A 17,238-nucleotide genomic window follows, 5' to 3' on the forward strand; every position below is an offset into this window, starting at 1 on the left:
TTAACAGCAAGAAAAAGTGAAATTTATTCTTGGGGACAAAGTAGTCCATGACATCAAAGGACAAATTATTTAATAATTTCAACCACAATGAACATATATACATCTTTTATTTCAAATAAGAAAGCAATTTATAGGAATCTTAAACAAACAACCAGTGAGGTACCAGTTGATGATTCACTTCTTCGGATCCCAAACTAAACCAAACAAATAATAATAAAACAATGAAATGCAAGATCATGATTCTTCCTATATACTCATTTTTGGAAACAGAATTTTCAAAGATAACCATGACGAAAACCCATGTAATAGGCATTGTTATTAGGAGGAGGCAGTGTAGGAGCAACATTGAAGGCAGCAGCATCAGATTTGTTGCTATCAAATGCATGATCATAACGATTAAGTAATCCATTATTACTATTAACCCCAATAATTCGTGAATCCATGTTGGTTTGGTCCATCATGATGATTTTGCTAACATGTTTTGCCAAGTTCTTCTTGAGCTCCTCAATTGATGCCTTTAGTTGGATCAATTCATGAAAACCAAGATCATCAGTAGAGCTTTCCCACCAAAACTGCCTCTGCCTCGCTTTCCTCACATGATCAAGCTCCTCCCCACGCTTCTTCTCCATCTCCAAATGGTTAAGCAGTTGTGTAAGTTGCATATTGAGATCACGGACATTAGCGTTTCTATGCGCCTCAACCAGTTGTTGAGTACTCGATATAGACTCGTGAGGCGGGTTCAGGACGAGATAACGATCGATGATAGACTCTACCTCCGGATGGCCAAAGGAGAAGGCCTTATCGGCCGGAGAGAAAACCACGATCGTTATCTCGACCCCACAAAGTGTGCAAAGTTCACTTGCTTTCTTGAATAGCCCTGACCGCCTCTTAGAGAATGTAACTTGTAAGTGACTCTTTTTTGGAATTTTCTCAATAGGTATCTTTTGGCGACCTAAGCTGGATTTTTTCTTAGACATTCTTCAAAAGCTATGAACACAGCAAAGAGAGAAAGAACAAGAGAAAAGAGAAACCCAAATGATTCTACTTCTCTTTGGCTTTTTGGGTTCCTTGAGTGGAAACTAACAAGAGAGATATATATACATGTATAGTCCATCTTTGGTTCTTAGAAACAAAGTCAATTAATTTTCCATTTTATTGTTTTATGAATTTTTATTGTCACCCCAAAACGAGCAAGTTACATAATCTTTGATCTTAATACATGATTGAATGATGAAATACTAGTAGCCATAGGAAAAATGGATTTTTACTTCTACAATATCTTAACCGCATTCAATTCCTGGTTTAAAACTGCACTCTTAATGCTTATCAAAAACTACACTCAACGCGTTAATTTGAGAAAATGACAAATAGGTCTCTGGCCTTTTGTTTCGCGGATATTTTCGTCCCTGATCATTGAAAAATACTTTTAAATCTCTGATCTTCACAAAACCTGGACGGATCAGTCCTGACAGAGGCATTTGGACGGATCAGTCCCTGACGGAGGCATTTGGACGGAAGGACTGATCCGTCCAAGTTTTGTGAAGGTTAGGGACTTAAAAGTATTTTCAATGGTCAGGGACGAAAATGTCTGCAGGACAAAAGGTCAGGGATCTATTTGTCATTTTCTACGTTAATTTTCTTTATTGCTATTTAGCATAATCTTAGTTGGACTCTCATAAATTATAATGGTTTGTCTTTAAGGTTACCGCCACATAAAAATGGATAGTAACTATCGAGTAAATTTTGTAGCCTCACGTAAACTTTTTTATTATATTGGTTTTTCAACATATATCATCAACATAAAATTATTTCCTAAAAGACATTTTCTGATAAGATATTTTCATAGGAATTATTTTTCAATCAACACAATGTTTTATACATGATTGGTCCTTTTAATGTTTGATTTATTTGCAAAAATGGAAATTATCTCGATCCTTTAAAAGATTGTAATAGTAATTGGCTAACCAAATATGTTTTTCTTGTGTGGAGGCATATTAATTGACAATACACATGACACCTAACATGTTTAATTGGACGTTGAACAAATATTTTTATAAAAATTTATTAATTTAGTTCATTTTTTAATTATATAAAGCATAATCTTAATATAATCTAACAACACTAAATTGATAAATTTCTATAAATATATTTATCCAGCGTTTAATTGGACATGTTATGTGTCATGTATGATGTGAGTTAACATTACATATTATCAATTGTTGTCGAAAACTATTAATTGATAAGTGACTGAAAGACAAAAATAATTAATTTATAATTTTTGAATGCCAATTTGATTGACAAAATTTTTCAAAAATAAATTTGAAGAATTAATTATCTTTTAGACACTAATTTGACTATTAATCCAATTCTTATTGATTTATATTTTGAATATTTTTAGTTTTATTGATAAACTATGAAAGAATAAGAAAAGAAAAGATGAAGAACTTTTATTGTATGTTGATTGATTGAATTGAATTATAAATTATGAAGGTAAAATTAAATATATATAGAGCATTGGTCTATGAAAGATAAAAACAAATAAAGATAAGATAAGAATAAATAAATACAAGATAAATATAAGATAAAATAAAATAATAAAGTCTAAAATTGTAACTGAATTTATGTATTTTGTTGGGCTGAATTTGTAAGTCACGAGACTTCTTTATTGTTGTCATGGACTAAGGTGGAAGTGTAGTTTAATATGCCCCCGCAAGCTAGTGGATGGAAGATGTCAATAATCCACAGCTTGAATAAATTCCGATGAAATTGTTGAAGAAGACACGTTTGATGTGGTGACGCAGAGGGAGATGCGTGCGGCAGAGCTAGAGCTGCCAACGGCAAAAAAAATTATATAAAAAAAGATGATGTGCTTGAGGGAGAGAGAGCAAGTAGCGATCTTCAAAAAAAAATCGCGTAGAGCGCAATAAGATCTTCAGAGGGTGCGTATGGCGCAATAAGAGTAGTCTTCAGAGGGCGCATAGAGTGCAATAAAAGAGTGCGCGTTGAGCGCGGTTAGAAAGAGAGCGCCTAGAGCGCGATAAAAAAAAGAGGGGTTGTTGAAGAAGAGAAAGAATTTGATGGAAGTGGGTCAGTGGATATGGGTGAGGGTCCAACTGGAAGACTAACTGAATCTTATTTTTGAGAAGGCGTGTTTGGCAATGTTGGGTTGAGTCAGGGACTAACCTACGTAGAATTATGTGGGGGCACTTGCCCCCCCTCTTATTTCAGTTTTTTTTTTTTTTTAAATATACATATTATATATATGCCTCCATTTTAAATTTTAAATGGCTTCACTACAAATAAACTTAGTCCAATTATTTAAAGTCTCAAGCCTATTTTATTTTTTTATTTTTTTAATTATTAGTTAACCTAATCAAATTTAGTCTTCTCCCATTCTCAAATTTCAACCATCACCACTATTTTATTCTCTTAAACCATCTTCTTAATTATTTTTAACTTTCTTTTTCTGTTCCTTTTCTAGTGGTCATTTTCTCTTCATCAAAAGGTAAATTTTAAATTTTCTATTATTTTTATATTACTCTCTATGACTCTATGTATCTTTCAATTTCATTGTTTTTCTTTTTGATATTTTCAATTACAAGTTTTAATTCAAACAATTATAATTTAAGTATTAATCTAATTTTTTATTCTCTTCATGAATTTATATGTTTCATTTTATTCTTAATTTAGTGATCCTTATTATTTATTTGTTTATCTTTTGTTCTATTTTATTATATGTAACTATGTTGCATATAAATTTCTAAAGTTAATTGATCAATTTACTAATTTAGAATATATATTTTTTATTTTTAAAAATAATAATAATAAATATTTTAAAAATATTTTTCGTTCTATTTTATTATATGTAATTTTTGTTTTTTTATTCGAATAATTAATGTGCATTTTTATTTTTTTAAATTTGAATTCATATATCTTTTGATAATAATGTATATTATTTTTGCCCCTCCAATATAAATTTTTTGGGTCCGTCACTGGGTTGAGTGTATGAAATTAGACATTTTTTGTGACTAAGGGCAAGATCATTTCATAAAAAATCACATTCCTAGAAATCTCAATTCTTTTATCTTCTAAAACATAAACAATATATCCTTTAAAAACCATGTTGAAAACTAATAAACACAACCTTTTTAGCTCTTGGATCAAATTTTGATCTATTTGCCATTAGGGTAGAAACAAAACATAAGCATCCAAAAATTTTAAGGTCGTGGTAATTTGGTGGATGATTAAATAAAATTTCAAATGGTGTTTTAAAATTAATTGCGGATGATGGAACTCTGTTAAGTAAATAAATAGCATGTTTAATAGCATAAGACCAAAAAGATGATGGTAAATTAGATTGAAATATAAGAGCACGAGCTATATTTAAAATATGTTGATACTTGCGTTCTACCCTTTCATTTTGTTGAGGAGCTTCAACACAATTACGTTGATGAATAATGCCCTTTGAAGCATAAAAGTCATGTAAAATGAATTATGGTCCATTATCGGAACGAATAGCTTTAACTTTAGGGTTGAATTGTATTTCAACTAAAGTAATAAAATTTGTAACATGATTTTGTACTTCTCCTTTTGATTTTAATAAAATAACCCATGTAAAACGGCTAAAATCATCAACAATAGTAAAAAAATATTTATGATTATGAATAGAATTTTGTCGAAACGGACCCCAAATATCAAAATGTAATAAATCAAAATTTACATTGACTTTGTTAAAACTTTGAGAAAAAGAAAGTTTCTTTTGTTTAGAAAGATGACACCTATCACAAACCTCATCATGATGCATAGAGATAAAAGGAAAATGTTTATGTAAATGATTAAGTTTTTGTCCAGAAAGGTGTCCTAAACGAAAATGACATATATTTGAAGGTGTAATGGGTTGGGATTGGATAGAATTTATGGATTGTGTAGTGGATAGATTTTTACCGAAATTGAGTTCAAGGAGATATAATCCCTCTCTCATTCTACCCAAATCAATCGTCCCCAAATTATTGCTTTGTAGAGTGCAAGAAGAATATGAAAAAGTGAGTTCACATTCGAGTGCTGAAGTAATTTTTGAGATGGAGATAATATTAAAGTTGAAATGAGATAAATAAAGAACATCATAAAAAACTAACGATCGTGAAAATTGAACAATACCTTTATAAGAAACAGTCATTTGAGAATCATTTGGTAAATGAACAATAATAGGAGAAATTTGTGTATAAGAAATGAACCAAGATAAATTTGATACAATGTGATCTGTGGCACCAAAATCAATGATCCAAGTATTCAAGAATGAATCTTGATTTGAAAAATTGTTAACAATAGAAAAAGTACGGAAAGAACAAAGATAATGAGTAGTTGAACTTGACAAAAGTCCAAGTTGGTTTGAATGACGAGTTTTTTTATTAGAAGAAAGTGCCATGAAAGTGTCATTATCCTCTATCTTCAGTTATGTCTTTTTCTTCTCTTTCATCTTCTCATCATAAGTTTCTTTTATCTCTACATTCTAATGTTGAGTCAAAGTCTTTTAAGGATGCCAATCAAGACTCTAATTGGCGTAGTGCTATGAAAGATGAGTTGGATGCTCTTGAGTTAAACAAAACTTGGCGTCTAGTTGATTGCCCTGCAGGCGTTAAGCCGGTTGGCTGTAAATGGGTCTATCGCGTCAAATGCAGGCATGATGGTTCAGTTGATTGATATAAAGCACGCCTTGTGGCTAAAGAGTTCACTCAGACTGAAGGTGTTGATTTCTTGGAAACATTTTCTCCTATTGTCAAGCTTGCCACCATCAGATTAGTTTTGGCATTGGCCTTTATGAAGCATTGGCGCATATATCAGTTGGATGTCAATAACGCTTTCTTATATGGGGATCTTTGTGAGCATGTTTATATGACTCTGCCACCCGGATTTACATCTCCTCGACCGAATCAATGCTGCAAGCTGCTAAAGTCACTATATGGTTTACGACAATTTAGTCGTATGTGGTATGACAAATTTTCTCATCTTTTGCTATCTCATGGATATCAACAGACCTTATTTGATTATATTCTATTTGTTAAATTTACTGGTACTCAAATTTCTATCCTTCTAGTCTATGTTGACGATATTATTCTCACTGGTAATTCCATTTCTGAATTTGCTGCCATTAAATCTATTTTGCATCAACACTTTCGAATTAAAGACTTGGATCCATTAAAATATTTTTTGGGTATTGAGGTTACTCAATCAACGAAGAAAATTTGTTTATCTCAGAGAAAATATTGTCTTGATCTTTTGGAGGATTCTAGTTTGTTAGGTGCTAAACATGCCTCTGTTCCAATGGATAGTACCACAAGACTATATCAAGACAAAAATCCCCTGCTATCTGACCCTTTTGTATATCGCTGTTTGGTTAGGCGTCTTATCTCTCTCACAATTACTCGATCAGACATCATGTATGCCACTCAACAATTAAATCAATTGATAGCATCCCCTACTGAATCTCATCTTCAAGTTGTTAAGCATGTGTTACGATATCTGAAAAGTAACCCTGGCAAAGGCCTTTTTTTTAAGAGAATCAGAAATTTAGCTTCTCGGCTTCAGTGACTCTGATTGAGCCGGATGTCCTGACACTCAGCGATCTTTAAAAGGCTATTGTTTCTTCTTAAACAGTTTTCTAGTCTCTTGGAAGACCAAGAAATAAACCACCGTTGCCCGCTCATCTACTGAAATAGAATATCGTGCGCTTACCAACACATCTTGTGAACTTCAATGGATACTAAATATGTTACAATTTTTACGTATCTCTCCTATCCACCCACCAGTTTTATATTGTGATAATAAGAATGATCTTCATATTACTGCTAGTCCAGTTTTTCATGAACGAACCAAACATCTAGAAGTTGATTGTCACTTGGTTCGACAAAAAGTTCAAGCTAAAGGATGAAAAGAAAAGAAAAGAAAAGAATAGGAAAAAAAAAGAATAGGAAAAGAAAAGAAAAGATGAAGAAATTTTTATTGATTGTTGATTGATTGAATTATTCATTGTGGGAGGAGGTTGAAAAAGAAGCAGGGTAATGTCTCACCGGAAAGATGATAGCTTATGTCACATCTTCAAGAAGGATACCAATACTCTGATACCATGATAAAACTATGAAAGAATAAGAAAAGAAAAGAAAAGAACTTTTATTGTATATTGATTGATTCAAATGAATTAAATTATAAATTATGAAGGTAAAACTAAATATCTATAGAGCATTGGCTTATGAAAGATAAAAACAAATAAAGATAAGATAAGAACAAATACATATAAGATAAAGATAAGATAAGATAAGATAATAAATATTAAAATTATAACTAAATTTATATATTCTATTAGGTTAAATTTGTAGGTCACGAGATTTTTTTATTGTTGTCATAGATTAAGATGGAAGAGTAGTTTAATATTTATTAAATTATATATATATATATATATGTGGTCGATAAAAATTGATTAATTTAATTTAGGACTTGTGGTTGTCCTTTTTTTGGTATGATTCTTTAATCAAGTTTTTAGTGCTATATATTTCATTGGATTTAGTGGCAAATCCAAAAACCTTATGAAGGATCAAAAATATAAAACTGTATAACTTAAATATTGTGTTATATATTTAGTGATATTGGCTTTTTATTATTTTTAATTAAAAACTTTCAAGTATCATATTAAAATCGAAAGTTTTACCAAAAAAATAAGAATTTCATATTTTAATATCATTCATAACTGAATTAATTTTAAAAAACTCTTTTATATCAAAGTTTTTTCGCATANNNATGATGTAATATACATTGTCAAATACTAAGATATCATATAATATATAATCAAGTTTGAAAATACTGGAAGGTCAGGACTCACATTAGTTTTTTTTTTTTTTTTAAGGTATTCCTTAGTTCAGCGGTAAGATAAAAATTAATCTATTGCAAATTAGAATTCTATTTAAAAAGAGTTTAAATTTTCAATGCTCGCTTAAACAAACTAATAAATTAACCATTAAATCAATCCAACTTCATTCACTCGCACCCCTTCCTACTCCGCCACTGATCCCCCGCCCTTCTCTATTCCCCAGTTGAAGCCCATATGATATGTAGCCCCCATAAAAAAGGTATTGAAACTGAATTGGTTAGTGATAAAATATGTTTGCCTCCTAAAAAATCACACCAACTCCGATCTTTAGCGGTTGAAAAAGTGCTTTTAATATACTGTGTGCGAGTATTGTGTATAGTAATTTAAAAAAAAAAAAAAACTTTTTAAGTCTGTCAAATTGAGGGGTTATAATATGATTTTATCTAATTTATCTTATTTCCCCAATTGAAGGGTTACTTTTTAATGGTAATTTGGTAATTTAAATTTATTTATGAGTTTTATCATTTGAAACTAAAAAATTTTAAATATTTCATCAATTCCACAAAACTCTTATTTTCCAATTCTCTCATCATATTGAGGACTTTTGATGGACTTAAAACTTATTGCAAATTTAAAGGATATGGAAAACATTAATAAAAGATGACCTTTATTTTAAGTTTTTAACCAGAACAAGAATAATATACATATAGAGCAACAATATCGCAACTGAAAATTAAAATAGAAATGATAGCCACAATCAACAATACATGAAGATATATGGTTCAAGACCAATTAGCTAGCTAGCTTGCTAAGATGAGATGAATCATAAACCCTAATAATAGGTCCTATATTCATGTAACAAACATGAAACTAATTAGACTTATTTTCTACATAAGCTAAAAAAATTAACATAAACTAGAACAAAGAAATGATATTTGTATCACTTTTTTGTATATATCTTTTTTGTATATCTTCTATTCATATTATAAAGGATAAGTTTTATACTAATCACTTTTAATACAAAAAAAGAAGGTATACAAAAAAAATATAAGTAAAAGTAGTACTTATAATATTTATTTTTATGAATAATAGAAATTCAAAACAATCCACCCATATTTCCAAACCCTCCCATACCAGTGTTGATGTTAAAACCATGTTGGTGCAACATGCTCCAATCAGCAAACATGGGATTATGCATCAAACGGTTCTCGCCGTTAAGCATCAGAGGTTGACGAATATGGGAAGCGAAAAGTTGAGGCACATGATGAGTTGTTGGTGGTGGGAAAGGAGGTTGGTGATGATGCACCACATCACTTGAAGATGGCAAACCAAGGAGTGGCTGAGGAGGGTTAGCAACAATGCCTTGAATATGGAGCTTTTCAGCATAGTACATAACACTCTTCTTGAGTTTTTCTAAAGCCGCCTTCAGTTGGTTAAGTTGGGTCTTGTCCATATTTTCAATGGACAAAGCCCACCAAAACTGTGTCATGACAGTTTTTTGAAGGCGGCTCAGTTCGTTGCTACGTTTTTTTTCGACGTCCAGCTGGTTGCTAATTCGTGTGAGCTGCTCGTTCAGCTCACACACACTAGCACTTCGCTGGGCCTCGATGAACTGCATGGTGCCTGATGAGTTATGCATCGACGCATGCATGAGGTAACGATCTATGATTGTTTGAACGCTTGGGTGGCCAAAGGAGAAGACCTTCTGTCCTGGGGAAAACACGATGATTGCCACTTCAGCACCACAGAGAGTGCAAAGTTCACTAGCTTTGTTAAACAATCCACCACGGCGCTTGGAAAATGTGACTTGGAGGTTGCTCTCATTGCTCATCTTTTTCATCTCAATCTTTTGGCGACCACGGCTTTTCCTAGCAGTAGACATGGTCAAGAGAATGATCTAGCTTACTAGAGAAGAAAAAAAAATGATATATGACTAATTAAGTGTATTTGGCAATGTATGTAATAAGATAATTATAAATGAGGGTGAGGGCTTTAATTTATAGGTGTTTTTGCATAGATATCCTTCCATTTGATAACACACAGTTGGCAAAAGGTAGGACGCCTTTAGAGTTAGCATTAAAATTACTTCTGAATTAAGAGATTCTGAAAATCTCAATTGTGTGGCGTATATAGTAGGGAGTTAATGTAAAGGGAAAAAGTAGGATTGTGTGCACTTCATATTCTAGCTTAGCCTATTCAACAGTTTGGGATAAAATATTTAACAGGCAAATTCAGAAATTTGATATGAACAATTTTCATCTTTTTACACTAATTTTACTATAAAATTAATTTTTACTAACAATTAGTTAACATTTTATTTTGTTCTATTATTGTATTTACTTTATTATATTTTAACTATAATAGATGTTTTTTGTTATCATCATGTAATTTTTTTGAAATCTTAATCCACGTTTCAAATGAAATTTTTTTTTTTCAAATAAGAGGAATTTTGACAACTCCTGCTAATTTCTATTGGGTTGGATTTCAGAAGTCATTTTAAAAAAAATAACATGTCGAATCATCCATGGCAAACATAATTCATTCTTGGTTACCATTAGTAAACATAATAAATCCTATCTTTTACCGTTTAAGTCCAGCCTCATCTCCAACTCCCACAGCTGTTCCTTCCCGAAGACACATTCACAAAAGATATCTCCATTAGGAGGCACATGTATAAAAAGACACTTCTTAAAGACACATGCATAAAAAGATACCTCTAATAAATGATGCATTCATTCCTTCTTCTCTAAATATACGTTCCATCGACGAAGTCGTCGGAGGATGCAGGATTTTTGTTCGCGGTTTCGGGACGACATCGAGGGATACGCGTTTGATGGCAGTCGGGTGATGGAACACGCACGAGTTTTTGCGATAACAGGTTTCACCGTCACGAAACGGCAACGCAGCGATTATTGCGGCTGGAACGCCAGCGCATCGCAACTCATACGATAAAAACTTTTGCCGGAGTCAAACGGCTGCACACCAAGGAGCCAGTGACATGATGGTTGTGCAACTGTGATGGGAGCGCGCTACAGCGGCAGCGAAGTGACGCTATTGGCGAGAAAGAATATGTCTAAACGGACGCTGATCACAATAATTTTGTGGACAATTACTCAACACAATCTTTATTATTCAAATTTTTTATTAATGTCATTTTTCAAAATTCAAATTTATTAAAATAATTTAAAATTATTAATTATTAATTGAGTTGTCAAAATTTGACATATTCACTCTTAATACCTAATACTTTTCTATTTTGATATTATAAAATGGCGTGAAACACGAACATATTGAATAAAAAACTGTTTATCGGATTGACAATATACTTCTGTAAATTGTACTTTTTACGAATAATTTTTTTTTTTATAATACGCTCCATGTGAATTGTACTTTTATGAATAAAAAGAATTTTTCTACTCCTACAATACGCTCTCAAAATTATTTATGTCACAAACATCTCCATAAATTTATTAAAACTAAATTATCTAATATTTGAGTGATTCACCAATGTTAAATCAATATAAAAAAAATTGGCCTGAAAAACAATTAAGATTGGAAGAATATCATCTTGCAACTGTCGTGTTGCATCGCCGCCAATTTAACTTCTGTAAGTGATTTTAATGAGAATAATTACAGAAAATAAACAATAATTTGAAGGGGGATGCTCCCATAAAGTTGTAGAAAATGTCTTTTTATAAAGACGCCTACGTGTCGTCATATTATTGGACGTTTTTAGTGAACCAATTTTTTTAAAATTTTTTAATTAACCAAAATAAAACCAATTTTAATATTCTAAAATCCGGTCAGACCGACCGGTCTAACCGGTTCAATCAAAAACCGACTTAAAAAATGGTCTGATCCACTTTCCAAACCCACCCCTTCCCCCTAACAAGTAACACCCACCCATTTCCCCTAGCACCCACCCATTTCCCCAATACGTGAATCATATATCACTATCACCTGAAGTATGAACCCATAGCACCTTCCAAATTCACCCTACCAAAACCCTAAGTTCTCCCTGCAACCGTTCTGCCGCGGTGCCGCCGCCGTCCGTGCTGTCGGCGCCTCTGCTTCCTCTCTCGTAGTTCGGCGTCCTCCTTCCCCCTGTCCCCGTCCTCCCTGGATTCTCTCGAACTTGGAGCAGCTCGCCGCTATGTCGCCACTCGCTGTCGTCTCGCCGGGCACTGTCCATGTCGTCGTCGAAGGTTAGCGGCACTGCCTTTACTTCGGTTCTTCTCTTCCTTTTATGCCCTGTTGTTGATTTTTTAATGTGAAACTGTGACTGGGTTAATGGAAAATCAAATAATTGATTTTGTGCTGTTGCTCTTTTTTTAATTCCTGAAGCTTTTGTTGAAATTTTCTTGCTGCTGCTAAAAATAGAAATCAAATCATTACTGAAATTTTTGTTTAGCTTTATTGATTTCACGTTTAGTGTGATTAGGGATTACTTGTTACTGATTTGTAACGATTGTTGCTGAATGCTAAAAATGAAAATCAAATCAAGTGTTGTTTGCCTGAATCTCTTGGTCTCAGTTTGTATGTCCATGAAGGGCTTCTTCTCCATGTTTTCCTTTTCGCATTCCAACATCCTTTGCCTCCTCACCATCGCCATCGCTGCCACTTTGTCCTTTGGTTCTTGGTGTTTCGCCTCTTCCTGCACGAAATCTCTGTATAAGTTAGGGAATGTTCCGCAGTGCGGACTCCAAATTTTAACTTTGTAGGGAGTACAAGGCTGTCCAAAAGATTTTACTCAGGGACCACTTATTCAAAACGCAGTTGAAGCATAAAAAAGTAAATAATTAAAGAAAGCATGAAGCAAAGATCATAATAAACCACACTCAAAAGCCTTCAAATATAGGGAAAAAAACAACACAGGAAAAAGAAAATCTATGAATAAACTATAACAACCAAGTCTTGTCCAGTAGATGTCTAGATGAGTCAGTTATGGCCCCATTTGATAAAAATTCAACTTTTCAAGATTTGTATTAGCTATGTTTGGTAAATCAAAATAAAAGTAACTTTTAATATGCATAAGCTACAAAAAATGCAGTCATCACAGACCTGGGGCTTTCAAGATTAGCAGCCACTTTACCTGCTGTAAGTTCCTGTAAATTCTCCAAAGATTGCGACTTTGAATCTGGGAATTGATGAATTGTATTACCGAGAACATCCCTTCTTTCCAGGTTTGAGCATGATCGAGTGAGTTTGGGAGAATCTCAGGGGGTTGCAAATTATTTCACCATTTCACCTTTAGGCTTGAATTTGGGCTTGGGCAGGATAAGGGGTTAGGGTTAGAATTTTTTTTAATAGGGATTTAATTGTATTTTTAAATTATTAAAGATTTAAATATTTGTAAAATAAAAAATTAAGGATATATTTGTCTTTTTATAAAAAATTCAAATATAATTCAGTTTATATTGTGTAAATTGATCGAATAAACCGAATCTAATAATTATAATACGGATAATTAGGTTTATTATTTTTCTCTAATAAACCGATTTTATTTTGAATTATTAAAAAATAGCTTATTAACCGGTTTAATAAAAATGTCCAATCATATTATGCCACGTATGAATGTCTTTAAAAAAAGACATTTTTTGTGTCTTTATGTAAGTGACCTCCTAATTTGAATTATTTTTTAAACAGTTGTTATAGATATAAAGTCGGGGAGAGAGAATTCAATTTGCGAATTATCTCTTTTAATAATATTATTAAAAATAAACACAAATTAAATAAAATATACATCATACTAAAATATTTTAAAAAAGTAACAATTAAGACATAATAATAGACCCTCAAATAAATAAATTAAAATTACATGACAAAACATAAATAAATTTCTACTTATATATTATTGAGCATTCTAAAAGTTGTGTTTATCTTGTTTTAATTCTCTCCCAAATAATTTTACCATATTAACCATTCATATCATTTTAATTTGGGTTAAGTACTTTTTTCGTTTTTAAGTTTTGGGTCAAAATCAAAATTGTCTCCCATCTTTTTTTTATTAAAATCATTCTCAACATTACAAAACCTTGTAAAATCATCCTTTTATTCATGAATAATATTTTTCGGACCATTTTGCCCTTAAACAAAAATTTAAAAAAAAAAACCCTCACCACTAACCCCTGCATCACCATCATAATCGCTACACACACCCTTTCTCTTTCTCTCTCATATTGCAGAGAAGACAACCACGAGCATGGCCTCTTCACTGCCGTTCACCACGGTGACCATTCTCACCGCCCACCATGACCCTTCTCTCCTCCACTACACCACTGTCTACGATCGCCACTGTCAAGGCCACATCCACATTATTTTCAACCTTCTAGATCGATCTCTTAGCTCCTGATGTTCTCAATTGCTAGAAGTAAAACCCCACTAATATCTGTAAATTAATCTTTTGTTTTTCTACTCTCATTTATTTGTTTTTCTCAAAGTTATCAGGAATGAGTAGCACATCACATACTTGAGAAGGAAGATGGCAATCAAAGATGAACGAGCAATTTCGAATCAAATGAGGAAATGCGGGTCGAGGAGGATCTAGTGGCAAAAAAAAATTAACTGACTTCTGCCATTGATGATGTTGTCAAAGTTGCTGTCTCCCGTGGATGATCGATCTGGTTCTGCTGAGAGCAAGGTTCTGAAAACCGGACTGGACTGGCCGGTTCAACTGGTCCAACCGAGAACTGGCGACGAAAATGGTCCGGTTTGGTGTCTAAAACCGTCAAATTGAAAATCGTCTGAAAACCGTTGAATCGGTCGAAAATCGAACGGTTGAACCGGATCGGAAACCGACCGGTTCTTTATAAACAGCGTCGTTTTGGGTTTTGCTTAAAAAAAAAAGAAACCCTCCCAACGCGTTACCCACCTACCCTTCCCCCAACACCCCTCCTTCGCGATTCACCTCACTCACTCAGAATAGCACGTTCAAAACCCTAGCTTCTTCAATGGTTCTGCCGCGCCGTCCGTAGTTGTCGGCGCCTCCACTCCTTCCTCCTTCCCCCTGTACCGAACTCATCCTCTTCTAGCTCGGCACGTCGTCCCCATCTCCCGTGGCTTCTCTGTTTGAGGATTCAAGCTGCTCGCCGTCGTGTGGTTAGTCGTCTGTGGTTCGTTTCGCCGCTCGCCGTTGTCTCTTCGTCGTCCTGCTCTCCGTCAAAGGTTAGTGTCACTGCTTATAGGGTTTTTCAGTTCTTCCTTTCATGCTCTGTTTAGTGAGACTGATTTCTGAATGTGAATGGAAATATAATCATTGATTTTGTGTTGTTGAAATTATTGGTTAAAATGGATTTGTTACTCTGCTGCTATTTTTTAATTTATGAGTATGCTGTGTTTGAATTTTTTTTTGATAGATTTATTCATTTCATATTTAGGGTGATTATTTGTTGCTGTTTTTTAATTTTGTTGCTGATTATTCTTGATTCCTGGCTCTGTTCAGTCTGTTGTGCTATTGATAATGGTGTTTTTGATTGTGTGTATCCTTTAAGAGCTGCTGTTAGTGCAGTGTTGCCTTGTTGATTTCAATTATGGTTTTTGATTGGGTTTTTGTTGATTATTTGTTGCTGATTTTGAAATTTTATTGGTGAAAATCTTGCTAGCAATTGCTCAGACGTGATAATTTTCAATCTTGCCAGCATGAGCGAAAGGATTCCTGGTTGCTTCGAGAGCACCTCGGCTTCTTAGTTAGTTAGCCTTGTTGAGAAGCCATGGACTACATGCTTGTAGGTGTATAACATCTCTGCTGATTCTGATACTGATTGCAATGATGATTCAAACCAATTGTGGTGATCATTGAAAGTTGCTGGCATGGTGGACTTCTCCATGTGGACTATGTATATTTTTTTGGATTGTTCTATGTTGTTTCTGCTATGGTGTGTTTGGCACAGAAAATCAACTGAAGAGTCTGAAGAAACTTGAATTTCAACATCTTCATTTTGTGACTGTGTTCTTACCAACTAAATCTTTGGGTTGTGTCTTGTTATTTTGATTTGGATATGTGGGAATGTTAAGGTATTTATTGTTGTTGATTTGGAACTCTTGAACTTTTATATATCATATGGGCAAAGATTCTTTTACGTGATAATTGGAGGTTACACAAAAAGGGTTGTTCTCAAAACAACTGAAAAATATGGACTAAGTTATAGAAAATAATTGGGTAGTGTTGTTAAATTGAATTAATAATTATTTGTGTTTGTGTATGTGTTTAGATCCATGAAAAGGTACTACTTTTCAGGAAGTTATGCAAGCTTGAACAGACCATTGTGTTGTCTCTTCACATTATGTTATGTGTTTAGATATATTTTTTTACTATTTAACTTTTGAGTTTGGATTTTGATAAGATCATATGTATTTGGTTGATGATATTTTATGTAGTGTTTTAAATTTCGAAGATATTTTAAAATTTATATTAGACTATAATTATATTTTAGGATGTTTATTTATAATTTATTTATTATTCTATTCTAAAACGGTTTTTTCGGTTGAACTACCAGTTAGACCGGTTAGACCAGTGAACCAATAACTAGAGCAGTTTAATGACCGGTCCGGTTTTCAAAACTTTGGCTGAGAGAGATCCAACTTGATCCGTCGAAATCGGGCAAAGAAGGTTCTATGACACAGCATCATTGCCTTTTGCGAAAGGGGTGGAAGTTGTAAAGACAAAAAATGATGGAGATTCAAGTAGCAAAATAAAAGAGTAGAGAGCAGTGACTAATGCTAGAGCTTCAAACGGCATCACAGTGAGAGAGAACGCGTCATTCGGGTCGGGTGCATCTCGGACAGCTTCTTCGGGTTGGGCTTGTGTCAACCTTAATCCACGACAAAAAAAAAAGGATAGTGGGGGTGGGGTTGGTGGTGAGAGAGAGGGAGATGTATAGCGATGGTGATGATGATACAAAGGGTTAGTAGTGAGGAAAAGGTTTTTTTTTTTTTTTGTTTAAGGGTAAAATGGTTTGAAAAATGTTGTTCATGGACAAAAAGATGAATTTATAATATTTTGTAACGTTAAGGATGATTTTAATAAGAAAGAAAGGTTGAAAACGATTTTAATTTTGACCCAAAATATGAATAAAAAAATACTTAACCCTTCTAATTTCATAGTCTCACCTCATTCATATCACCTTTGTTACCATGCAGATATATCTATGTGATTCACTTCACACAATAGATGTTATTTGTTATAGCACACTCTTCCATTTTCTTTTATTGAAAAATATTATTTGTACATTAGAATCAACCACTAAAAATAGTCACCAATGTATTTGTGTGTATATATATATAGTTTAATTTATTTTCAATGTGTATTTATATTCTAATATATATTTTTATACTGATAACTGATTTTGATAACTAATTTTAATGTACCCATAATATAT

General features: G+C 33.1%; 2 protein-coding genes and 3 long non-coding RNA genes across 5 annotated transcripts in view; 1 reads left to right on the forward strand and 4 right to left on the reverse strand.

Annotated features, from left to right (window-relative positions):
- Positions 17 to 1,232, reverse strand: LOC107616133 (agamous-like MADS-box protein AGL62). Its single transcript, XM_016318132.2, has one exon. It carries the CDS (start codon positions 975 to 977, stop codon positions 276 to 278), a length of 702 nt encoding a protein of 233 aa, XP_016173618.1. The 5' UTR covers positions 978 to 1,232; the 3' UTR covers positions 17 to 275.
- Positions 8,908 to 9,909, reverse strand: LOC107616132 (agamous-like MADS-box protein AGL62). Its single transcript, XM_016318131.2, has one exon. It carries the CDS (start codon positions 9,741 to 9,743, stop codon positions 8,958 to 8,960), a length of 786 nt encoding a protein of 261 aa, XP_016173617.1. The 5' UTR covers positions 9,744 to 9,909; the 3' UTR covers positions 8,908 to 8,957.
- Positions 11,425 to 17,238, reverse strand: part of LOC110266444 — a 27,745-nt gene continuing 21,931 nt past the window's right edge. Inside the window, exon 3 of the long non-coding RNA XR_002353846.1 lies at positions 11,425 to 11,435. This is a non-coding gene — a long non-coding RNA (uncharacterized LOC110266444). The remainder of the gene's footprint in view (positions 11,436 to 17,238) is intronic.
- On the reverse strand, positions 12,129 to 12,904 carry LOC107616630. Its single transcript, XR_001614580.2, has 2 exons — positions 12,310 to 12,904; positions 12,129 to 12,228 (listed from the first exon to the last, which is right to left on the reverse strand). It is a non-coding gene; the product is annotated as an uncharacterized LOC107616630 (long non-coding RNA).
- LOC107616975 lies at positions 14,802 to 15,939 on the forward strand. Its single transcript, XR_001614734.2, has 2 exons — positions 14,802 to 15,025; positions 15,463 to 15,939. It is a non-coding gene; the product is annotated as an uncharacterized LOC107616975 (long non-coding RNA).

This window comes from Arachis ipaensis, chromosome B09, assembly GCF_000816755.2.
Source record: "Arachis ipaensis cultivar K30076 chromosome B09, Araip1.1, whole genome shotgun sequence".
Taxonomy (NCBI): Eukaryota; Viridiplantae; Streptophyta; class Magnoliopsida; order Fabales; family Fabaceae; genus Arachis; species Arachis ipaensis.

Bases quoted from the DNA above. Each gene is read 5' to 3' on its own strand.
- LOC107616132 (XM_016318131.2), bottom strand. From the start codon at position 9,743: ATGTCTACTGCTAGGAAAAGCCGTGGTCGCCAAAAGATTGAGATGAAA.
- LOC107616133 (XM_016318132.2), bottom strand. From the start codon at position 977: ATGTCTAAGAAAAAATCCAGCTTAGGTCGCCAAAAGATACCTATTGAG.